This window comes from Vulpes vulpes, chromosome X (assembly GCF_048418805.1).
Source record: "Vulpes vulpes isolate BD-2025 chromosome X, VulVul3, whole genome shotgun sequence".
Taxonomy (NCBI): Eukaryota; Metazoa; Chordata; class Mammalia; order Carnivora; family Canidae; genus Vulpes; species Vulpes vulpes.
In genome coordinates, this window is record NC_132796.1 from 88,057,844 (window position 1) to 88,083,309 (window position 25,466).

The following is a 25,466-nucleotide window of genomic DNA, read 5'->3' on the forward strand; positions in this document are numbered from 1 at the left end:
TTGATGTTTTACAATGTATTATGTGCTCCTTAAGGCTCCACCCATGTGGTGACACAGAGGCACAGACACCTGGTTATCATCACCTAAACCAGGCCAGGTCAACAGAGAGTTTTCCATACAGTGCGATTTGAGGGCCTTCAAACTGGTTCTGGTTGGTGTGTGTTGATGCTGTGCTCGTTGTACTATACTAGTGTTTTCAGACCCAAGCAAGAGGGACCCGCGTCCTGAGCTCCATGCTACAGAGGCCCCGCTTTGGTCCTCTTCCAGCCACCCCCTCCCTACAGGACCAGGATTCCAGCCCAGGGGAAGGAGGGGTGTGCCCCTGCTAGCCTGTGCTCCTGGTACGTGGCGTCCCAGAATAGTCCCAAGCCCCTGGCCAGGGCCTGCGTGCTCCTCTTGGTGCTGTCCTCGGCAGGGCTGGCTGCACTGTGGGGGGGGGGGGGGGGTGTGCACTCCCAGGCCTAAGGGGGAGGGGGTTTTGTGCCTGAAACAGGGAACAGGGCTGGTCTAGGACACGGGGTGAGGGGGCAGCTCTTCCTACGCCATCGGAGCAGGACATAGAAAAGTCTGAGAATTCTAAATCCTTTCAGGTCATTATGAACATACATACACTTGTCGTAGAAGGAGATAAACCATTTAATAAAACATGCTGATCTAGACATTTCAAAAATATACATATATGGTATGTGGATCCCCAAATGAACTCTTTTTCTGACCCCTCCAATTTTTATAAATGTTACGGCCAGTTCAGGTTAAGTATCTGGTCTATTAGCCCTTGCCCCTCTTCACTCCATGTTACACTTTATTACCTGGGCATAGTGAGGCCCCTGGCTTCTGAAAATATTTGTTCTTTTTAAATTTTTTTTTATTTATTCATGAGAGACACAGAGAGAGAGAGAGGCAGAGACATAGGCAGAGGGAGAAGCAGGCTCCATGCAGGGAGCCCAATGTGGGACTCCATCCCAGGTCTCCAGGATCAGGCCCTGAGCTTAAGGTGGCACTAAACTGCTGAGCCATCCGGGCTGCCCAAAAATACTCGTTCTAACAGCCAATCTTGCTTCTAGTCCCTAGTCCAGGCTGGAGGACAGCCATCAACCATTCAGCCCCCTCTACTCCCCACTGGTTCCTTTCTTTGCTCTCCAGGTGTTTATACAAAAAACCTCTCTTTAATACCACTTCCCTCTACAAATATCCACCTGGGGGGCCATCAGCATGGTCAGGGGCACCTTTGTCCTCTGCACAGTCTCATAGGAACATCTTGCTTCTCTGACAACCCTCAGGTCTGAGTTATCAATATCTTAGTCAACTTCCCTCCCCACATGACAAAGGCAGACTACGGAACAAGCTTTATTGACTTTATTTGCTTTGCAGATACATACTAAAAATCAAGAACGCTGAAGGAGGGTGAAAACTTGTTAGAATGCGCATCTAGGCATTAAAAACTTAACTTCTTAACTTAAAAACAGTTGTGTTAGCTGTGGAAAAGAAATTATTAATGAAGAGCTCTCAAAGTGAGAAAAAGCTAATGGGGGTTTGCTCTGAGGGAAGGGGGTAGGGGAGGTGTTACAACTAATTATGGGGATCACCTGGGTAAAGGGCATCTACCTAAATCAACTGTTCACTGTGGAAGTACAAAGGAAATCAAATCCAATCAATCAAAAACCCAGCATTATCAGAACGGCAAAGATACAGTATCAGGAAAAAAAATAGATGCTTTATAAAGAAAATGCAAAATCCAGCATATGATCGTACAATGTCACGTTAAAGCATCCCCAGCAAAACCAAGCACCACGGGTTCAAATTAGCTCTGGCACCTCACTGCCTCAGTGAATTTGTTTGCAGGAGGCAGCACCCCATTCAGAATTTAAAGGCACAGTTAGTTGTCTCGGCTTACATTTCTGTTTTAGCAAAGTGGCCCTGTAGTGACAGAAGCAGACACAGTGAAAGGTAGAGCAAGAAGACGCTTCTGGGTCTCCTAAGGAAATGAGCTAGGTATGTCCGGGCACCCAAAGGAAGCTCTCCGTTGGTGTTTGGTGTGTTTGCAGGATGAATTAGAAGGAGAGGACTTGCGAGAGTGGTTCATGGGGGACGGGATAGCCGGGGAGGTGGGGTGGGGACCTGTCTAGCCTAGTAACTTTCGTGAGGTGTGTAGCTCCAGGAATGAGGGCAGGGAGAAGCTAGGCTGATTTGAGCACCTAAGGCTTCTAGTTTGCAGAAAGTTAATTGTTCTCTGGTTTTGGGGTTGTGGTCTTGCTTTGGGTTGAAATCTTTTGAAACAGAGGCTGCTGAGGGAAAGAGACAAGAAACTGGGCATGTGGAGGTTCCCTGTTAAAGCTGCTAAAAAGGTTAAAGCTTGTTAAAAAAAAACAAGATATATATGGCATTCCAGTACATTTCTCAGCACCTAGAGAGTCACAGTGGCATTGGGGCAAGAGATCAAGCACTGATGAATTAGCCATCTAGGGGAGCCCTATAATCCCCAGGAAATGTTCAGCCTCATAGGGAGGTGCTTACTGCTGCCAGGCTGGTGGTGCAGGGCATGCTCAGAGAGGGCTTTCTGTAAGAGGCATTGGGGGGCTCTAGGGATACCAAGGTGGTGTCTCAAAAGGCAATGGCTAATCAGGGGACTAGCTGTGTGAAACTTTTCTTGAAGACCCAGAATTTTTACTTCCACCACCTCTTCTCAGGGCCTTCTGTGAAGCTTGAAGCAGCAACCAAAGAACTGAAGCATTTAACCAGGCTCATAAAACCTAAAAGCCAATCCTTGGGCCAAATCATCTGGCCATTTCCATTCAAATTAATTTATTTGATCAAGGGAAATGACCAACCCCTCTTAGTTACTCCCACAAAACGTTCTTGCTTTCTCTCTTCTAAAATTTATTCATTGTCCAAAGTTAAAGATTTCCCAGTTCTATGGCTGTGCATTTTCCAGTTTTTATAGAGTAGATGCTAGGTTGTCAGATGTTGGCAGTGACTGTACTAAAAGTTAGGCATTCATGGCATTTGTTACATTCAAATAATTGTTAGCTTTAGTTGAAGGGTCTTTTGGTTAATAAAAAGTGGTTATGGTAAATAAATCACTACATGGCATTAATGCAGCTATTGGCAATGATCATTTGAAATGCTGAAGCTCCGCCCAGGAGCTATTTATTGCATGATTTCTGCTATATGGCTCCAAGCTTTGGCTTTCTTCTTGGCCAGGGAGAACCAAACTGGCTCATCTGGCTGTGCTGGCTCTTGGAGCACAGCTGGGAGAGTTGAAGATCGCCTGGTTTCTTTTTCCACTGCAGGCCCTTGAACTATCTTCGGATCTTCAAATCCTATGAGAACCACAGAAGTAAGAAGCTCCAGAGACACTCGGGTATGTTAATGGGATATAGTAGAATTTTTCCTCCTTTCCGGTTTCCTCTGGCTTCCAAAAGTTAGTGCATGTGCACTGCTATGGGTGGTGTGTCGAAGGGATAAAATCGACATGGCTGTGGCCATGAGGGCCTGGGCATGGGAAGGCCTGAGAGAAAATACCTAGAGCTGGAACGGCCAAACTTTGGGTGGTTATTATTAGATTATCTTACATTTTTGAATTGAAACCATAGGGGAAACAGACAATATGTTATCTATTCAGTTTTTTACATTTCAAATCAGGTAATGTTATTTTTGTTTGGCTGATCCATGTCACAGGAAATGACTAATGACTTGGTAGATCTACCCAGTAAAAATCTGTGCTAAAGAACACCATACCACCTACTCTGACCAAGCAGACAACCGCCCCATCCCCCAGTTCTACTCCTTACTTCATGCTGCTTTATGGCTGACTGACTCAGTGGCTTAGACTCAACCAGTGTGCAGGCTACACATTAGAATCACCTAGGGCTCTCTCTCTCTTTCTTTTAAGCAACCAGACTTTTATTTGGTCAATTAGAATTGCAATTTTGGAGACACAGATTTGGGTACAAGCCTGACTGGTGTTATACAGCTAGAGCTTTTTAAAAAAATACCAATGACTAGGTGCACCTGGGTGGCTCATTTGGTTGAGCATCTGACTCTTAATTTCAGCTCAGGTCCTGATCTCAGGGTTGTGGGATCGAGCCCTGAATCAGACTCCATGAGCCTCCTTAAGATTCTCCCTCTCTCCCTCTTCCCCTCCCCTCCATCTCTAAAATAAATGAACAAATCTTTAAAAAATATATAAATGAACAAAAGTGCCAATGCCCACACTATTTCCTGAACTACTGGAATTAGTTAGCAATGGAGCTAACTAAAAAGCTCACCAGGCAATTCTAGCACACAGTTAAGAACCACTTGACAGGAGTACAGTGCCCATGAGATTATTAATAACTATCAGCAGGTCAGGTGCTACTATTTCATGGCCAGAAAATGGCTTCCTAAATTCCTAGTCTAATTTCTTCACGAAGGGGACTAAGGGAGAGGACAAAGATGATTCAATACATATCCATTCTCCCCTCCCCCTGCTCCAGTGGAAAAGAAAATCCCTCTGGGACACAACTCTACTATTGAGACCATGTTCTATCCCAGTCCAGTGTTTGCTGGACTTGGAGAAACAAGCCTTTTAAATAGTTAAAGGAAACAGTTGGACACCACTGGGCCTTTACAGTGGATTACTTTAAAGTGTCACTGGGGCTGTAGCAGGTAAGAAAGTACTGCTTTGCTGTAAACTGGAAAGTAGCTTGGTGCTTTCCTCTTGAATCTCAGCCACAGGACCATTCTACTGAGTGATCACAGCTCTGTGCCTATATCAGCTTCCTCCATGCAGCAGAAGACTAGGAGACCCTCTGAAAGTTACATACCGGACCCAGAGTAGTCCTAACAATTAGATTTTCCTGAAACAAGCTAATATCTGTACCTAATGGAAGAGCCACGGGAATCATGAGGCCGATTTGAGGTGTGGGAGGGGTAGGGAAAGACATGTTGTCTGAGATTGAAATTACTAAAGTTGCCCAATATGCTGCTAGGGCTCCTTCTCTGGGGGCGGGGGGTGGCGGGGGAGGTATTTTTACCTGCTTTGATGGACTTAATGGACAGCTTCTTCTGTGCCATCTTCTCCTGTTTATTGATAACAGAAGTAAAAATCTTTCTGGGTTGGTTTTCATTTGCAAGGCCAGCTCCCTTTAATACAAAAATGAAAACAAAAAGTTTGTTAAGTCCCAAGGTGGAAAAGAGCGAATTACTTATTCAGATTACCACATAGTGCAAGCGCTGTTCCCTGGCTATTATGAATTCAACATTAGTCAAAAGGAAAGAAAGAGAAAGACAAGGAAGGAAATAGCACTGTGAGGACCTTGGCTTAGAATTTAGGTTCACAAAACCTTAGCTAGGTCCAAGTTTACCACCTTTGAGATCTGGAAGGAAAGGTTGTCTAATCACACAAATAGCATACATAAATGGGCTAACAATTATTTAACTTGAGAACAATCCTTTCCCTAGCATGTTGCCAACACTTAACAACGAGCCAACATGTACTCCTTGCACTAGAAAGGGATGTAGCTACAAGTCTCTTCAGAATTGTATAGTGTTTAAGCTTTTCAAATGAACCTCTCCACAACTGGTATAAATTAATGAGTTTATATACACTAGTGCATATCTCTTCATATGTACATGTGATGTTTTCTTAGGTCAGTGTTCTGTCATTTTGACAAGAAGGGTTCTCATCCCAGTACCTCCAAAGACATCACAAATGGGACAATGAAAGCAAAACACCATCCCGTCATCTTTGGTACACATGTGGGAACATTTGTCTAGATCATCACGTAACTTTGCTTCTAACCTGCAGGGAGGTGCCACACCAAACCAAACCAATATGTAAAGCCCCAAATATCAAACATTACCTTTATAAGGTCAATCATTATGTATGACATAGAAAGGTGCCCAGAAATTAAATGTCAAATGAAAAATAGTACATATATTTTGATTCCATTTATACTGTCTTGAATGCATACATATATTCACAGGCATAAAATGCCTGTAAGGATAGTTACTCAATTCTCACCTCAGTGGTAACCTTGGGGGTTTTTCCCCCGTAACTTATTCCTCACTGCTCAATCAATTTCATGGAATCCTGCTCTAGAATATTTAGGACAGGATTTTATTTACAGAACCTTCTCATACTCATTACATTTCACAAACTCTTTCAGAGCAAAAGTAGGGCACATTATTGTATGTGTACCAGGCAAGACTCTTCCCCTGAAGGGCACCCCCCGCTCCACCGCCTTGATTAATGTACCCAAAGAGGTGGGACACTGCACACTTGACAAAATTCCAGGTACAAGCTTAGTCAACCAACTCTAGTAACCTTTTGGAGTGTTTTGTAGGCAGGTTCTACCCCTCTAGGCTCTTTGGCCTCAGCCCTGGCTCCAGCTTTGTTCTTGGTTTTTGCTTCTTTCTTAGGAACGTAAACCTGGGAACTCTTCTGCCTCTGCTTTACCATGGTTATCCAAGCTGGCTCCAAGGTGCCATAATCTGCCTGTCGACCAGGAGCCTTTCCTGAGAAAGGAAAGACAGGAGTTAGTACTGAAGTGGGGCAGACAGGGTCTTGAGCCAGGTGGGGGCCTAACCCACAATCATGTACCAGATGGGGTCCTTGTTAATTGCCAGATGAAATGAAATAGAGATCACATAGAAAAGGGGCCCCTTCTTTAATGCCATCCTCATAACCTGGCTAGGCAGGAGCTACTTGTGTAGATAAGAGGCTGTACCTCAAAGTTTGCATACTGTCCTCTTACTGGTCCCATTCCCTCCCTTGTCCATCCCTCTTCCTATCCCCAAATCAGGGTAGGACCATGGTTTCCAGGTGGCCTGGGGAAACTCTCAGGAGGCCAGAAGCTCAGGCTGTTGATGTCATCTCCAAGGAACATCCTATAGTATTTGGTATTTCATGGTCGCTCATGTGAGTGTGGGGCTACAGGGGCATGGCTGTAGGCATGAAGGCCAGGTGATGGTCAGCGTGAAGGCACAAAGGCTTTGAGGGAGATTAGTCCCCAAAAGATCACCTCACTCTGGATTCATAGACATTTTAGGTGCGTGAAGAAGCTATGGAAGTATAAACATTTATAGTAAAGTAAGATTTCAAGCTGAGAGGCTGAACATAGTGCTCTACTAATGAGTTGGCTTTTAAAAACCACATGCTGGTGTGGGGGGAGCATACTATGTATAAAGGTGTTTTGAGAAAAGTATAAAATTCCATCTAAATGCAAGGTGCAAAGAGGGTTGGGGGAGAAGGAATAGGGAGATAGTAATGTGTCCATCACAGAATGTGGATGGATGTCCATGGCGGATCTCCTTGGGAGAGGGAAGACTCAAAATTTAACCATCTCCAAATCCATTACTTGAGAATGGGGCACCATCCTGTTCATAATATCCACAATCCAGCCCTGTCAAAGCAACAACTAGCAGGCAAGGCTAGAAGAGACTCCACTCCCACCCACGCATTCAAGACTTTGATTTCTAGTTCTTTCCTCCACTTGGTACCTATGTGCCCTCTGGCAAGAGAAAGTCTCACCTGGGACCTTGTAAGCAGGTTGTTTCTTGATGAAGCATTCAGATTTTGGCCTGCTCTGTTGCTTCTCTGCAACTTCAAATGGGTAGGTGAGGTACTCTGCGGTGCCTAGGAGCCCCTGGGAAGCACTTCTGATTCGCTGTTCTTTACCTGCCGAAGATGAAACTGGGCCCAAGAAGAATGAAGAAAGCTTGGTAAGATCATCTGGTTTCTCCCTCTTGTACTTCTTCAAGGAAGGGACCTTTCTCAGACGAACTCCAAAAAGGTTTTCCACACTAGCCCTAGTGGTGGACACATTTGGATGGCTGTTATTTTGATTGCGGCCCTCAAGACCCTCCTCCTTAGAGACAGTGCCCCCCAAAGTGGGCGCCTGCTTGGCAGGAGCAGTAGTGAACTTCACTGGTTTGGTAGCAAAGGTCAGGATATTCTTGATGGGGTCTTCAGAGCCTTGTTTATGTTTCTTGGCTTTGTTTGGAGAAGCTGGGCCTTTTGGTTGTGACCAGCTGTCAGAACCGCCCTGAGAGATGGTTCCCTCAGTGGAGGCGGCCCACACTGGACCTGAACGACCCTGTGGCTGATATTCAGGGCCTGCAAAAGCCTGACGAGGGTGTCTGGGAGGCTGAGGCTCCTCAGACCTGCTCCGCTTTACAGGTACACTCACTGGACCTGTTGAGAAAAGCTGTGGCTGTAATTTGGCCCCCTCTTTGGCTTGGGGAGGGCCCCTGAAAGGCAGCTGCCCTTGAGAACTCTTCCGTTCTTCATGAGAGCTCTGAGAGATAGAGAAGGAGATCCCTTGCTGGTACTCCAGCTTTCCCAGTGCCTGGGAAAGGTGTCCGGGGGGCAGCTGATTCTTGGAATGGCCCCACTTCAAGGGGGCACTCTCTGGATGTGAGAGAACTTCTTTTGGGCCTTCAGGCTTCCCGGAGGGCTGTATAGGGCGTGGTGGCATAGGCAGTAGCTTCGAAGAAGTGCCTCCCTTGGTACTGGCATTCTCCAGCTCTGAGAAAGCTTGGTACTGGATTTTTGACCTCAGCAGAGGTTTGGAAGGTTGATTTGCAGGTGGAGGATTCCTAGGGCTTCTCCCCTCAGCAGTGGGCCTCTCTGAAAAGACCTGTTCTGCCATAAACTTCACAAATGACTGGGAAGGCTGCCTGGACACTGGAGCTTTCTTAGACTTGCCTCCTTCAGCAGCAGTGATCTCTAGACGTGAGGACAGCTCCTGAACCTTAGACCTCCCCAAGGGCTGGGGAGCTTGTTTGGAAGGCACTGACTTCCCTGAAATGGCTACCTGGGCAGCATTCTCAAAAGTTGATGACATTTGCTGGACTTTGTATCTGGTGGGAGGCTGGGAAGGCTGCCTGGAAGGCCCTCTCTCTGTAGAAGCAACCCCCTCAGTGGCAGCGCTTTTCAGAGCTGCAGGAGCCAGCTGCTTGCCCAGCGGTTTGGTCAGGGGCTGAGAAGACATTCTGAGAGGGGGTTGCTCAGTAGAACTGCTCCTCTGGGCCATGTAGCCCTCTGGAGCTGCCGAGGCTGGTTGCTTGCCCACTGGTTTGGTCGGGGGCTGAGAAGACATTCTGGGAGGGGGCTGCTCAGTAGAACTGCTCCTCTGGGCCACGGAGCCCTCTGGAGCTGCCGAGGCTGGTTGCTTGGCCACTGGTTTGGTCGCAGGCTGAGAAGACATTCTGGGAGGGGGCTGCTCAGTAGAACCACTCCTCTGGGCCATGGAGCCTTCTGGAGCTGCCCAGGACGGCTGCTGATTGCTCACTGATTTGGTCAGAGACTGAGAAGACATTCTGGAAGAGAGCTGCTCCATAGAACCGACCTTCTGGGCCACAGAGCTCTCTGGAACTGCCCAGGACACCTGCTGCTTGCTCACTGATTTGGTCAGGGTCTGAGAAGACATTCTGGAAGAGAGCTGCTCCATAGAACCCTCTGGAATTGCCCAGGACATCTGCTGCTTGCTCACTGATTTGATCAGGGTCTGAGAAGATATTCTTGGAGGCAGCTGCTCCATAGAACTGCCCTTCTGGGCCACAGAGCTCTCTGGAACTGTCCAGGACACCTGCTGCTTGCTCACTGATTTGGTCAGGGTCTGAGAAGATATTCTTGGAGGCAGCTGCTCCATAGAACTGCCCTTCTGGGCCACAGAGCTCTCTGGAACTGTCCAGGACACCTGCTGCTTGCTCACTGATTTGGTCAGGGTCTGAGAAGACATTCTGGAAGGGAGCTGCTCCATAGAACTGCCCTTCTGGGCCGTGGAGCCCTCTGGAACTGCCCAGGACGGCTGCTTGACTTTTGCGCTCCCTGGGGTCAGGGAAGCGCCTCTGGGAGGCTTTGGCTCCGCCGGAGAGCTCCGCTCTCGGGCAGCAAGGCTCCTCGATTCCCGGGAGGCGGCTCGGGCCGCCGCCCGCCTCTTCCGGGTCTGAGAAGGCCTCCTGGGAGGCAGTGGCTCCAGAGAAATGCCCCACTCCAGAGCGGCGCTCTCCAGACTCGCAGAGCTCTGCTGCTCCAATGGGGAGCTCTGCCAGGACTGCAAGACGCTCCTGGGAGACGCCGGCCCCGCGGGTTGGCTGCACGCGGCCGAAGCGCCTACTGTGTCCAGAGGAGGGAGCTGTGGCTGGAGTTTTGACCTCACCGAGGGCTGGGCCGGGAACCCGGACGGCAGCTCCACAGACGCGCCCTCCTCGGCGGCGTTGTCTGACTCTTGCTGGCCTTCAGGATTTGGCAAGGAGGGAGGAGCAGAATATTCCGGGAGCGGTGGCTCCATTGCAATGACCTTCTCGGTGGCGGCACCCTCCAGGCCGGAGAACACGTCCGGTTCCACCTTGGGGTGCACCAAGTGCTGCACAAGCACTTGCAGAGGCGGGGGCTCAGCAAAGGGCACGGCGCTTTCCGCGCTCGCGGGGACCTGCCCCTGGACTAGAAGCGGCGCCGGGTGCTGAGAAGCATGTCTGGGCAGCGGCAGCGGCTCCACCGCGACGTTCTCTTCGACCGGGGCGCTTTGCACGCTCAAGAACACTTGTTCCTCGACGGCTGGTCTCGGCAAGGCCCGGAACGGACCTCTGGGGGGCACCACCTCCACGGAAACGCTCCCCTCCACGACTGGGCGCTCTGGCCTCTTGGGGACGGCTTGCTCGGGTTTCAGCGGGGGCTGAGAAGGCTGTTTCGGGGGCAGCAGCTCCGCGGCCCTGCCCCCTACGGCAGTCGCCATTTCTGGACCTTTGGCGACTGGTTGCTCGATCCTAGGCTGCCCCATGGGCCTAGAGGAGACTCTGGGGGGCAGCGGCTCCAGAGAAATGCTGCAGTCCTCAGCCGGGCTCTCGCGGCCCCCGGGGGCCTGATGCTCGGCCTGGGGGCGCAGCCAGGACGGGACAACCTTCCCGGCCGGCGCCAGCTCCACCAGGCTGCTCCCGGGGGCCGGGGGGGCCCTGGCCGCCGCCGCCGCCGTCTCCGACGACACTTGCTGCTGAAGCTTGGGCCTCGAAAAGGACTGAGCGAGCCCCTCCACGGAAACGCCCCAGTCCTCGGGGGCGCTCTTTGAACCCGAGGGCATCTCCAGTACGTCTGTGGGCTTCCCGGAGGCCTGGGCAGGGGGCCTGGGGCGCATATCTTCCTCCGAGGTGCTCCAGTCGTCAGCGCTGTTGTACTTCGCGACGTAGCTGTTGGATTCGGCGGAGGAGGCCCAGTCTTCCGTCCGCCCCAAGGCCCGGGACACGCATCTGGGAGTCAGCTCCTCTGAAGCCCTCGAGTCCCCGGAGCTTTTGGAGACTGAGAAGACTTGTAGGTAATCTTCAGGCATCCCCAAGGACTGCAAGGGGTGCCTGAGAGCCAGGCGCCGCTCGGAGTCGCTCTCGCCCTCTGAGGGACTGTCCGAATCCGAGGATGCTTCTTGAACTTTGGGCATTGTCAGGATCAGGGAAGAATATCGCGGAGCCAGCGGCTGCTCCGGCCTGCTCAGTTCCACAGCCGAACTTTCTGACTCCGTGAAGAATTTCTGGTCATCATCTCTGGGCTTCGCCAAGGACTGGAATGAACGCCCGGGAAGCAGCTGCAGCTCAGACCCGCTGGCCTCCTCTGAGGAGCTCTCTGAACCCGAGGACGGCTCCTCAGCCTCGAGATCCGCCAAGACCCAGGAGAGGCTTCTGGGAGGCAGCCTCTCTGCAGACACGACCCCCTCGGCCTGAGTGCTCGTGGGACCCGAGATGCTGGCTGTAACGGCCCGCAGAATGCTTCCGGGAGACTTTTCTCTGCAGACCGCTGGAATATCTTGAACTGACTCCATTTTCAATTTGATGGCTTGCAAATCAAAGCTGAAAGCTTCCTCCCTTTCTGACTGGATATGAGAAGGATCCATAAACACTTGAGCCTCCATTGCAACTGAGAAGATGACATCTTCTTGGGTTGTGGAAAGAGAAGCTCTGGCCGCTGGCTTCTCGCCTTCAGGGCATGGCGATGGATCGCTGACCGTGGACTCTGCCGAGTCTTCCGGGGTGGCTGGTGAGGCCAAGCCTTTTCTGACTTTCAAATCGACACCGGCACCTCTCTTTCTGGTGGCATCTTTACCTGAAAGAAGCTCCTGAGGAGTAGGACTTTCTGCCTGTGGAGTCATGGGCTGCTCCAGAACTTGCTGCTCCAAAGACAGGTTCCAGAGAAGATGATCTCTGGCACTCTGATCGGCAGGTGGGGATCCCGCCCTATCACCGCTGCGGAGCCCTCGACTGGATTGTTTGAAGTTTCTTCCTCTGGGCACACACTCACTAGTTCCTGAAGCACTCAAACCTTTCTTTGCACCTCGTCTTCCATGTGCCGCCGAAAATGGGTAGCTCTGACTCCCAGCAGCATCTGCACTTGCGGCCTGATCTACTGTCTTCTTATCGTAAGTTTCAGTTTTCTTGCTCTGTTCCAGGCCTGAGACACCTGTACCTAAGAAAAATAAGGAAAGGAAAAATATACATGCCTTTCACTTCCTAAAATTCAAACATTCTGCCCTGGCCCAGCGGGTACCTATTCACTATTGAATTCCTCCTTACTGAGAAGTAGCCATTCAGAAGAAAGTGAGTGACCTGGTCACTATTAGCCTCTGCAGTTGGAAATTATTTTTGAAGATTTTTTTAAGATTTTATTTATTTATTCATGACAGACACACACACAGAGAGAGAGAGAGAGAGAGAGAGGCAGAGACACAGGCAGGTGTGTGAGCAGGCTCCATGCAGGGAGCCTGATGTGGGACTGGATCCCAAATCTCCAGGATCACGCCCTGGGCCGAAGGCAGACGCTAAACCGCTGAGCCACCTGGAAATTTTTAAATCAAAGTGAAATCTCAGTTTTATGAACTGATTACAAGGTCAGCTCATCAACAGCAAATCAGTAGTCAGATCCACCTTTACCTGTGAGACACATTGCAACTCAATTCCCCATCATCCAGTGATTATATGGAAAACCAAAGTAACTGCCCCCACAAACACAGAATTGGTCCTATCCTCTGTGTGTAAAAGGGACAACTATTAAAAATAAGTAAGAGAAAAATATTTAAAAGAAAGAAAATTTAATTTTCATTTCATTTTCTTCTCTCTCTGTGTGTGTTCAAGACAGTTTTGTGGTTTTGTTAGTTTTCATGGATTAGACAAGCTTATAAATAAGCAAGCTCAGAATACCTCTCTGGTTGGAAATTCACTTAGATAGGATAGAGATCCAGGTAGAATGTTTTACCTTAATCCCATGCAAGTGGTAATGGTATTAGGCAGGCAGTATAGATGGAGAAACCTGGACCACTTTGATATGCATCTTAAACTGAAAGCTCTTTGAGGACCAGGGGCAGACAGAAGCCTGGGTAAATCTCATATAGCTCCTCTCAAAAAGCACTGTGCAATTAAATTCATAAAACACATTTCTGAATGAGTGTGAGGCTGTGCCAACCTGGATTGTCTTTTTTCGGCTTCTTTCGGTCAGCTTCTTTTGGTTTGGTTGTACTCTTCTCTTCTTCAGAAACCAGTAGAAGCATTGACTCCTCTTGCTTTGGTTTTGCCTGAAAGAGGGAAAGAAAGAGCTTCAGACTGAAGTGCTTCCCACTCACCCCTCCATGGTTGCCAAAGAAAATAACATTAGGAAAAAAGTTCTTGATATCCAAATAGCTCTGCTGGGAACATAACAATAACCATAGAAATTATTTCCAATGGCATTAATTCCCTGGTGATCATTTCACCTACTAGATGTGATCATTTTACCTATTGGAAGTGATTCACCTAGATTGGAAGTTTCTGGTCTCTAAGTGATATGCTGCAGAGAACCCTCTGTGACACCCCGGAAACTGCTGAACCACACTACAAGGCCATCAATCCAAAAGTGGGGTTGTTGGGCCTGACGGCGATCATATTCTTAGCAACATTGGAATTCCCAAATTTGTTTCAGCAGATTTGGGAGCCAAACTCAAATCCCATTTGGCTTCTTTTCAGGGAATTTAATGAAAGCATGAATTAAGCCTTTCCAGCTCAAAAGAAGAAAGAGAATCAGGGTTTTGCTGGGAAAGTAGAGGGAAAATAATGAAGGGTTCAACCTTATGCTGAAAGAGTTGAAATTGATTTCATATAAACAAGGCTTGCATATGATTACAGTGCAGCTTTGGAAATGTCAGAGTAGCATTGCACTGAACGGCTACCAGAATTTGCCTCATGTGAGCCTTTCTGCCATGCATCTAAAAAGCAAATGTCCTCCTCTTTACGCTACTACTCAGGGTGCCTGTGCAAACATACTCAACTCAAAGTAGTTTACTTTTGCATGAATGAGGTTGAGATAGGCCTGGGTTCGAATTTCGGCTCCAGTATTTACTCACTGTGTGAGCCTCGCCAGGTTGTTCTCTAAATCTCTATGCCCACATCTATGTCTAAATCTCTATGCCCACCTCTATAAATTAGGGGTGAGGGGGAACCTAAGAAACTCCAAAGCAAGGAGCAAGTGGCAGCAGCCTCTGTGTCCAACATGATCCTGGACCCTTTCATATTCATCCATGTGTCAGGGAGAGTCACATGGAAGAAGACGTCCTGACCTTCTTAGAAAGTGATGCCCAGGCCTTTTCTTAATTAGGCTATGCTGAAGGAAGAGAGTCAGAGGCCCATACATCCTTTCCCTGAGCCAACATTCCCCATCTCCCAGGTTTGTGGTGAGACGTCCAGGTGATAATGCATATATAGTGTTTAGTGCATAGTAATTGGTCACCTTCTGCTTGACAGCCAACCAAGGAGATACTCTCAGGGCCACCAGAGGGCCCCCCAGACCTGCTGTCCCTGACTGTTCTTTCAATTCGTATTTTGTTCTCTTTCTTTTTTTAAAAAAAAAAATTATTTATTTTTAGAGAGAGAGCATACAAGTTGGGGGAGGGACTGAGGGAGAGGGAGAGAATCCCAAACAGACTTCCTGCTGAACTGGGAGCGTGACGCGGGGCTCAATCCCATGACCCCAAGATCTGACTTGAGCTGAAATCAAGAGTCAGATGCTTAATGAACTAAGCCATCTAATTTCTAAAGTTAAATTGAGGTGTCTAAGCTTGATGCACTGTGGGGTGAAAAGAGTACGGGGCTGGAGGTCAACACTGCGTTCTGGCCCTAGCTCTACTACCATCTGGGTGTGTGACCTTAGGCAACTATTTGTACTTTAATGTCCTCCCCTGTAAAATGCTTATAACTACAAAATCTTTGAGTGTCTTCCAGTTCTAATTTACAACCCTTTACTTATAGCCCAGAGTCACTGAAGAATTGAGTGTTTGACCAAAGTGAATCTTCCAGCTAACTGACACATGTTTTTAAACACCAACATCTTTTAGCAAATTAAAATTTACAACACCAATATCTTTTACCTTTTAGTAAAAATCTTTTCCAAAGGCACTATTTCCCTATCTTCTTAAACAGATATAAAACACAGATAAACTTTTCTTGATGACTTGGATAAATAAGGAACATGATCGATTACACTGGACTATGATATAGTGTGGCCCTGAGAGATTTAGATTTACTGAGGTGGGCATGGTTCTTGATCCCTCTACTAAATGGCCCCAGATCATTTCTGCCATCTTTCAGCTATCAACTGTCACTTCTCCTTGTTGTCAGATCTCTGAGTCTCGTGGCCATGTTTTTAACATAATTGGCTTGCCTAAATGTAGTTTTGCCTGCTAGAAAATCATGTGACACAACTTTGGGACATCTATGTGACAATGAGATTTCTAGGGGCATTAATAGCTGAATTCTGAATGCTTGGAGTTGCTGGAAGCCTTGCCTCCAAATGAGTTGAATGGGGCTGCAATTTGTAACTCATGGGTCTTACCTGATTAATAATTTCCTGATCTGGGCCATGGTTGAATGTCCTCTACAAAGAGGGCTGAATGAATTCCCAGACACTAAGCCAATAAGCAATTCCTGGGGTTTAAGCCACTGTTTCTGCTTTCTTCAGTCCATTTTATGTAAATACCACATGGATAGTACATCCTACCCACTAGATACAAGTTTGCTCACCTCTGGCGGGGTGAGGGGGTGTCAAACTTGGGATAGTGCCCTTGACTTTACCATCCTTACTTAGGGCATGGATCCCCTAAACCATACCACTCCCCAAGAAGCAGTTTGTGAAGGTTGGAACTCCTCTTTTACTATATGGGAGTTTGTTCTTAGGCCTCTTGAAGTACTTACACTGGTTTGAGGGTTCTTCTTTTTCTTTTGTTTCCGGGGGTTTAAAGCCATCTTGTGTCGAGCAGCTGAAGAATCCAAACAGCCCTTGGTGGTGGCTGGGGTGTTGAAACTCATGGGCAGGTGAGTGCTGCCAGGAGAGGCAATCATGGCAAACGTGGTCAAAGATTGTGAGCGGATCGGGCCAGGTAAGGGCTCAAAGGAGCTCTGGAGAGAGGGGGAGAAAAGGAATGAGTCATCTCCCTATGCTGCCACTGGTCTCAAAAGCTGGAAACTTGTCTGGCTGAAGAATTCCTAAAGAAAAAAATCCTTCTGGTCAATAGACTCCTTAGAGGCAAGGTGCACACTTCTGCTGGGTCCCTTGTAGGTGAAAACAAGAAAAGGGAAATGAATTCAGGTTGTGCCCCTGCTTAGAGAGGATTCAGGAGCTCCCCCTTTGCCCTTAGGACAGGAACTCAACCATTTAATGGAGTTCACAAGGTCAAAGGATTTGTGTTTTCCCTTGTCCTATACCCCTTTAATTAACAAGAGGGGCTGATTGGGGTGAGAGGCACAGTCTGTGTCAGGAAAACCAATCAGGGCTGTGGGGTTTCTCCATAGGAGGGCTGGGTAGAGGGGAGAAAATCAGGTTCAAAGAGGGCTTGTCTGTAAGCTGCATTTGCAGAAACAGCACACTACCTTTATTTACATTTACTGTTCAAGGGTGCCAGGCTGATGGGAGGACCTGAATACCCCCACCCCCAATGAGGTGGGGATGGAGCCTGTCACCTTGTCCTCATTATGGCTGGCTTCTACCTCTCTGAACTATCTGGTCCCTGGGGCTCCCAGCTGAGTTCCTCCTAGGAGCCTCAAACTACTCTCCTCTAGGCTTCTTGACATAGCATTTTCTACACCTCAAAAAGACACCCCAGAGCACCTCCTACTCCTGAGAAGCTCCCAATATTTGCGTCAGGAGAGCCCCTTGGAAGGCCAGGTGATAAGCCATCGCTCTCCTGCACACCAATGGAAAGTGAAACAATTGAGCAGGTGGACACAATCTTCATTTCTGTTTACTCACTAGCTCTTTCCAAACTAGCTTTACATAGCACTAGAGTCCCCTTTGGTATTTGCAGCTCTCACATCTCTTCATATTCCACCCACCCCCCACTACTTTATGTTGGTTCAGTGATAACCTTAGCTACTATCTTGGTTCCAAATATGGTTCTTTTATGGCCAGTGATTCCAATGCCTGGGGCACAACACAGTGCTAATGGGTCAGGCCAATGATAGATCCAGGTCACTGTTCTGTTTTTTATTCTAGGAAAAGGGGAAGGAATGGAATGCTAGTTATCTTTTGTGGGGTCAGTCACACAGAATTAAGAGTGGTTCTGGAAGCCTTTTCTAACTTGTTCATGCAACTCTCATCCATGAATTTATAGAACACCTCTTCTGGGTACTATATATTTGCTTGTGTGATCTGGTGGAGTTGTTAATTTAACATTCAGTGTACAGAGTAAGGTCTCTTGTTGTTCTGAAATGTGTTCATACTTCAGGGCAATCTTATAGTTCCGGTATTTGGGGACTACATGATAAGGTCCATACTCCCACTAACCTCACATGATCTATCTCCCTGTTACCTCTGTGACTATGCCTCCCATCACTTTCTGTTCCAGACATACTGCTGGTTTGCTGAACTTCAGACGTTCCATGTGTGCTCCTCCCTAAGGGCATGCTCTTCCTTCTGCTGGGCATGCTCTTCCCCCATGTACATGTGGCTGCCTCTCTCACTTCCTTCAAGTCCCAATACAAAAGCCACCTTCTCGGTGACATCCTCCCTGGCTAACCTATTTAAAATTGTATCCCTCCACCGTGACACTTCATCATCCCCTTCCTTTTTTTTTTTTTTTTTTTTAGATTTATTTATTTATTTATTCAGAGAGAGCGAAAGAGAGGCAGAGACACAGGCAGAGAGAGAAGCAGGCTCCATGCAGGGAGCCCAACGTGGAACTCGATCCTGGGTCTCCAAGATCACACCCCAGGCTGCAGGCGGCGCTAAACCGCTGCGCCACCGGGGCTGCCCCATCATCCCCTTCCTATGTTGTTTTTCTTTTCTCCTTGGCACTTTTATCACTAACATACTGTATATTTTGCTTATGTATCTTATTTATTGTCCACATCTCCCACTACACATATAAACTCCATGACGAAGAGTTTTCATTTGTTTTATTCACGACAGTATCCCTAACCCCTAGTACCGTGCTTGGTACATAGTAGTTGCTCAATAAACGTTTGCTGAACTGGCAAATTGATTATGCTAAATGTTTCCGCCAGATGTTTCCTTTCTGAGAAATTGCTTGGAGAAAGCCCCTCTGTTCTCTGTATCATTTCTTTCTGAGACCTCACTAGCTCCACCTGAAGGTAAATGGAAAAAGTCAAGGAGGTCTATGGATCCAGAAGCCCTAAAGGAACACCATGTAACTGGCTTCTCATGAAAACTAACTTATGATGCCTAGACAGCAAGTAAATGTACATTTAATTTAAATTTTTTTTCAATTTCTTTGGCATCCTAAACCTTATGGTGTAAGCACTATAGACAAAAGCACTGTTTAGTGAGACTCTATAGCATAACAACGAAATCAGGCTCAGCAAAATTCTGGCAACTTGTAGATTGAGTGTGTGCAGGTGAGAGCTTAGCCGTTCCCAGCAATAGCTTAAACCAAGAGTCCATCAAACTTAAAAATAGCCACTAGTCTTGCCATGCCTGATTGGCTCTCATTAAGAAATCTCTGGGTATTAGACCTAAACACAGACCCATAGCTATCTTCGAAACTGGGCTAAAAATAAGAGAGCAGAGCCATCAAGCATTATCCTCACCTGACTATGGCACTCAAGTTCAAGCATGTGATTCAAAATAGCCCTAAGGGAATCTCCGTTGTTGAGTTTAGAGTATGTCATCTGGCTATAGAGTATGTGTATATTTTACAACTTCCCTTAAACTCATAAGTGAATTAAATAAACAGTTAATAAAATCAATTATTCAAATAGACCCTCTGGAACTCGGGGCAGTGAAAATATGGTCTAGGATCTCCCAACTCCCAGCATCAGAGTCACCTGTAGTGAATACTGAAAAAAATACATTTCAAAAGACATAGCAAGACCTGTTGAATAAGACTATCATGGGAGGGGCCTTATAATAGGCTTAACAGGCTCTCCAAGTGAGTTTTCCGAGTTGTGAATCACTCCTAACTCTGGTGTGACAAAAGGCTCTCATTTTCAAACAGAAGCACAGCAAAATCAGGGGCGTCTGAGTGGTTCAGTGGTTGAGCATCTGCCTTTGGCTCAAGTCATGATCCCAGGGTCCTGGGATCGAGTCCTGCATTGGGCTCCCCACAGGGAGCCTGCTTCACCCTCTGTCTATGCTTCTGCCTCTCTCTGTGTGTCTCTCATGAATCAATAAATAAAATCTTTTAAAAAAAGAAACTAGAAATCAATAACAGAGGGAAAGCTGGGAAATTCGCAAATAGGTGGAAATTAAACAACACAGCCTTAAGCAACCAATAAATCAAAGAAGAAACCAAAAGGAAAGTTACAAAATACTTTGTCGTGAATAAAACCTAAACCACAACACGAAACAATTTATGTGATACAGTAACAGCAGTCCCTGGAAATTCACAGATATACATGCCTATGTTAACAAAAAAGAAAGATCACAAATCAATAACCTAACTCCCCACTGTGAGGAACTAGAAGAAGAGAAGACTAAACCCAAAGCTAGCAAAAGGAAGGAAATGGTAAAGATTAAGGTGGAGATAACAAAAAAGAGAATAGAGAAACCATAGAGGAAATCAATGAAACCAAAAATGGGTTCTTTGAAAAGTAAAACAAAATGGACAAATCTTTAGCGAGATTTACTAAGGCAAAAGGAAGGAAGATACAAATTACTAAAATCAGAAGTGAAAGAGGACAATCACTACTGACTTTAAAAAAAAAAACAAAAAGAACGATAAGATAATACTCTACATAAATGTATGTCAACAAATTAGATGACCTAGATGAAAGGGATATATTCCTAGACACACCCAAATTACCAAAATTGACCCAAGAAGAAAAAGAAAATCTGAATTGACTTGTAACAAGTAGAGATTGAATCAGTAATCAAAATTTCCCAACGACAACAAAGACCAGGACCAGATGGCCTCACAGATGAATTCTACCACACTTTTAAGGAATAATTAATACCAATCCTTACATATTTCAAAGACAAAGAAGAGGGAACACTTCCTTATTCTGCAAGGCCAGCATTGTCATGATTCCAAAGCCAGATAAAGGTATCATGAGAAAAGAACACTAGAGACCAATATCCCTCATAAAAACACATGCAAAAGTGCTAGCAAACCAAATCCAACAGCATATTAAGGCTATTGTATAGCATGACCAGTTGGGATTTACCCCAGGATTGCAAGGAGGTTTGCATATGAAAATCATCCGATGTAATACACTGTATTAATAAAATGAAGAAAAGGTAGCACGATCACCCCAACTGATGCAGAAAAGCATATGACAAAATCCAAGACCAATACCTTTTCATGCTAAAAACACCTAACAAAATATGGGTGGAAAGTATATATGAAAAAATCTATAGCTAACATCATAATCAATGGTGAAGGACTTAAATCCTTCCCCCTAAGATCAGGAATAAGACAAGGATGTTCACTCTTGCCACTTTTATTCAACATTCTACTGGACGTTCTAGGCAATTAAGCAAGGAAAAGAAACAAAAACACGCAAATTGGAAAGGAAGAGGTGAAACCAAATCTATTTACAAATGACTTGATCTTATATATAGGAAATTATATACTAATAGGAAATTATATACTATATTATATATATTATAGATAGATAGATTAGATAGATAGATAGATAGATGTAGTCAGTATAATTATAATGAATAGTCAGGTGAGGGGTTTCAAAGAGAAATGCAAACTTTAAAAAAGCAACCAAACAGAAATTCCTAAAATTGAAAACTACAGTGTTTGGGGAAAAAAATTCCCAGATAGATTTTACGTTCTTCATAAAAGCAGAAGAAAATACCAAGTGAATTTATACAGAGAAGTCAATAAAAAAGGTATAATATGAAAAAAGAAATTAAAAAATTAACAAAAAATAAATTCTAAAGAATCTCCATAAATCTACGAGAGCTAATAAATGAATTAATCAAAATTAAAAGATACAGGATCGACACACAGAAATTAGTTGAACTTTTATACATTGGGCATGAATAACCTAAAAAGGTAATTAAGAAAACACTTCCATTCACAATGGCATCAAAAAGAAATAAAAAGTTAGAAATAAGCTTAGCCAAAGAAATGCAAGATTTGTACACTATAAACTATAAAACATCCTGAAAGAAATTAAAGACCTAAATAAATGGACAGACATCCCATTCATGAATTGGAAGACTTAATGTTAAGATGGTGATCAACTCCCCAAAGTGATCTAAAAATTCAAAGCAATCCCTATCACAATCCCAATGTGCTTTTTAAAAAATATTTTTAAAGATTTTATTTACTTATTTGACAGAGTGAGAGAGTACACAAGCTGAGGGACGGACAGAAAAAGGAGAGGGAGAAGCAGACTCCCTACTGAGCTCCCCACGGAGCCTGACGTGGGGCTTGATCCCAGAACCCTGAGGTCAGGACCCTGAGATCAGGTGCCCTTCCCAATGTGCTTTTTAGAAGATATGGAAAAACTTATTGTAAAATTGATATGGAATTGCAAGGGACCCCAAAAAGCCTAAATGATCTTAAAGGGAAAAAAAGGAACAAAATAGGAAGATTCCCACTTCCTGATTTTGAACCTTACTACAAAACTAGATAAATCAAGACAGTGTAGTACTAGCATAAGGACAGACATAGAGATCAATGGAATAGAATTGAAAGTCCAGAAATAAATCCATTCATCTGTGGTTAACTGATTTGCAGCAAGCATGCCAAGAACATTAAATGAAAGAAATAAGTCTTTTCAACAAATGGTGCTGTGACAACTGGATAGCCACATGCAAAAAATGAAGTTAGATCCTATTTCATACCATATATAGAAAAGAACTCAAAATGGATCAAAGACCTAAATATAAGAGCTAAAACTCTTAGAAGAAAACACAGGGGTAAATCTTCATGATCTAAGATGGACAGTGGTTTCTTTGACATGACAGCAAAAGTACAAGTACTAAAAGAAAAAAATATCAATAAACTGGACTTCATCAAAATTAAATTAAAATTTTTTTAATGTTATTCTTTTGAGAGAGTTAAAAAAGACAACTCACAGAATGGGGGAAGTGTTTGCAAATCATATACCTGAAAAGGGTCTAGTATCCACAATATATAAAGAACTCTTAACAAGAGAAAAACCAAACACAATTTAAAAATGGGCAAAGGACTTGAATAGACATTTCTCCAAAGGAGATGTATAAATGGTCAATAAACACATTAAAAGATGCTTAACTAACATCATTAGCCACTAGGGAAATGCAAATCAAAACCACAATGAGATACCACTTCACAGCCACGAGAATAATTTTTTTTTTAAATAGGAAAATAACAAGTGTTGGTCAGCATTTGGAGATATCAGAAGACTTATACATCAGCAGGAGGGAATGTAAAGTGGTGTAGCTGCTGGGGAAAACAGTTTGGTGGTTCCTCAAAAGGTTAAATGTAGAATTACCATACGATCCAACAGTTCCACTCCTAGGTAAGCACACAAAAGATTTGAAAACAAGGGCAGCCCAGCTGGCTCAGCGGTTTAGCACCTGCCTTTGTCCCAGGGTGTGATCCTGGAGTCCCGGGATCGAGTCCCACATTGGGCTCCCTGCATGGAACCTGCTTCTCCCTCTGCCTGTGTCTCTGCCTCTCTCTCTGTCTTTCAAGAATAAATGAATAAAATCTTAGGGGAAAAAAAAGATTTGAAAACAAGTGTTCCAACAAAAACTTGTATTTGATTGTTCATAGCAGTACTATTCACAATAGTCGATAGGTAGATAGGACCCAAATGTCTATCAGTGGATGAATAGCTAAACATGGTAGATCCATACAGTGGAGTGTAATTCAGCCACAAAAAGGATTGAAATACTACAACATGGATGAACCTCAGAAACATTGTACTCAGTGAAAAAAGCATTTGCAAAAGGCCATATACTGTATGATTACATATATATAAAGTGTCCAGAATAGGCAAATCCAGAGACAGAAAGCAGATTGGTGTGGTTGCCAGGGGCTGAGAGGAGGGAGGAATGATGAGTGACTGCCTAATAAGTATGGGGCTTCTGTTTGGGGGAACCAAACCTATTCGGGAACTAGACAGCGGGGATGGTTGCATAGCATTGTGAAAGTATTTAATGCCACTGAATTGTATACTTTAACATGATAAATTTTGTTATGTATATTTTATCACAGTAGAAATGTTATGTAATTCAGTCTTCCTACCAATTCAGACTAATTTGTCTGATTTAGCATATTCTGCAGAAAATACATACAGTCTAGATCCATAAATCAGTGAACATCCTTACCCACCTAACACCTGCCTGTGCTTTAACTTTGTTCCTAACTTGACCGCTTTTTTTGTTGTTGTTGACACATCTAACTGAAGTCTGCTTCCCTCCATAGGATCTTCTAACATCAAAACAGTTTTGTGCTGACTGGCATATTATCATCATTATCAATTACCTTTCTGTTTACTTTTTAAGTCCCCAAGGTTAATTATTCTAAACTCCATTTCACTTTAAAAGTCCTTTTAAGAGCAGCCCCTGTGGCGCAGCGGTTTGGCGCAGCCTGGGGTGTGATCCTGGAGACCTGGGATCGAGTCCCACATCAGGCTCCCTGCATGGAGCCTGCTTCTCCCTCTGTCTGTGTCTCTGCCTCTCTCTCTCTCTGTGTCTATGAATAAATAAATAAAATCTTTAAAAAAATAAATAAATATCTCCTAATTATTAAAAAAAAAAAAGTCCTTTTAAGTTTGGGTTGCCTGGGTGGCTCAGGTGGTTGAGCATCTGACTCTTGGTTTCAGCTCAGGTCATGATCTCAGGGTTGTGGGATCAAGCCCAAGGTTGGGTCAGCACAAAGTTGGCTTGTCCCTCTTCCTCCCCTTCTGCCCCTCTGCTCTCTCTCCCAAATACATACATACATACATACATACATACATATATACATACATATATACATACATAAAATCTCTAAAATTCCTTTCAAGTTCAATAACAACCAATTAAATTAACCATACATTAATTTGAGAATGGAGGTACTGATATAGGCACAATCTACTAATTTTCCAATTGTATTGGATATTATTGGTTGACAAACCTACCTGTATAAAATGCACATACATGCCCTCTCATGTGTCAAATGATTTTTCATATAGGTGTGTATCTACTAAACAATACTACATGCCCTAACCTTTGAGATTTTGGCATTCACAAACATAGAGGCTTTACTTCCATAAAAATCTCCCTTGTTTTCTTCCTAAAATAACTGAAAATATCTTCAAACTATTATTGTTTTCTAAAATACCGTCTTCCATTGCTGACAAACAAAAGTGCTGATTTTTCGGTTTGTAGAATTGGACAGAAAATGTAAACCACCATGCAAATCAAAAGTCAAAAATGGCCGTGGCTTCCCCAGATGCCCCCCTAGTGCTAAGCCACAGTAGAAGGAGTGCAAGAGATTATGCCTCTGACCTGTGCTCCCCAACAAAACCTACCAATTAGGATGGGGCTAACACTCACCTTCTTCAATGTCAAGATATTGTGTGGTAAAGCTTTCCTCCGTGAGCTCTTAGGTGACTCTTCATCAACAGAGCTTACTTCAAAGTCATTAGAATTTGTGTCAGATTGGATTAGAGGTGGGCTGATGCTGGGTTGGCATGGGCGCCGTGTTGGGATCTGTCAAGGAGAGTATAAGGAAAAATTTAAAACTTGTGTGCTTTCCTCCAAATTATTGGTGTTTTCTTGTTGCTTAATGGATGGAGAGACTAAGTACCCAAAGTGAGAAAACAAGCCAAGAAAAGAATCTCCTACCTCCATGACTTCACTTCTTGTACCTATGCAAACCAGACCAATAGCCTTGGGTCATGCCCTGGATTGCTGCACACTTTTGCCAATCCCCAAACAGAAACAGAAATTTTGAATTGCTTAATTGATCAAAATCAGAATTCTGGTGTTATATCTCAACTAATGCTTACTATAAATCTTATTTCGGTCTGATCTTTGTTTTGGTTTTGGCCCTGTCTTTGGAAGTCTGGTTCTTGTGGAGGTTAAGTTT

The 25,466-nt window shown here is 45.0% G+C and overlaps 1 protein-coding gene across 5 annotated transcripts in view; it reads right to left on the reverse strand.

The window, feature by feature from the left end:
• Positions 1 to 1,341: 1,341 nt before the first annotated feature.
• The window catches only part of KIAA1210 (KIAA1210 ortholog), a 58,350-nt gene continuing 34,225 nt past the window's right edge, over positions 1,342 to 25,466 (reverse strand). For 2 of the 5 annotated variants that reach the window (XM_072745027.1, XM_072745028.1), the window contains exons 5-12: positions 24,932 to 25,087; positions 16,183 to 16,386; positions 13,427 to 13,535; positions 10,944 to 12,433; positions 7,514 to 10,847; positions 6,440 to 6,498; positions 5,016 to 5,124; positions 1,342 to 3,320 (exon numbers count right to left, since the gene is read on the reverse strand). In XM_072745027.1, the coding sequence (XP_072601128.1) occupies positions 3,148 to 3,320; positions 5,016 to 5,124; positions 6,440 to 6,498; positions 7,514 to 10,847; positions 10,944 to 12,433; positions 13,427 to 13,535; positions 16,183 to 16,386; positions 24,932 to 25,087 (5,634 nt within the window). In that variant the 3' untranslated portion in view covers positions 1,342 to 3,147. Of the gene's footprint in view, positions 3,321 to 5,015; positions 5,125 to 6,307; positions 6,499 to 7,513; positions 12,434 to 13,426; positions 13,536 to 16,182; positions 16,387 to 24,931; positions 25,088 to 25,466 lie in introns of all 5 variants that reach the window. The other 3 variants (XM_072745024.1, XM_072745026.1, XM_072745025.1) reach the window with 2 other exon arrangements.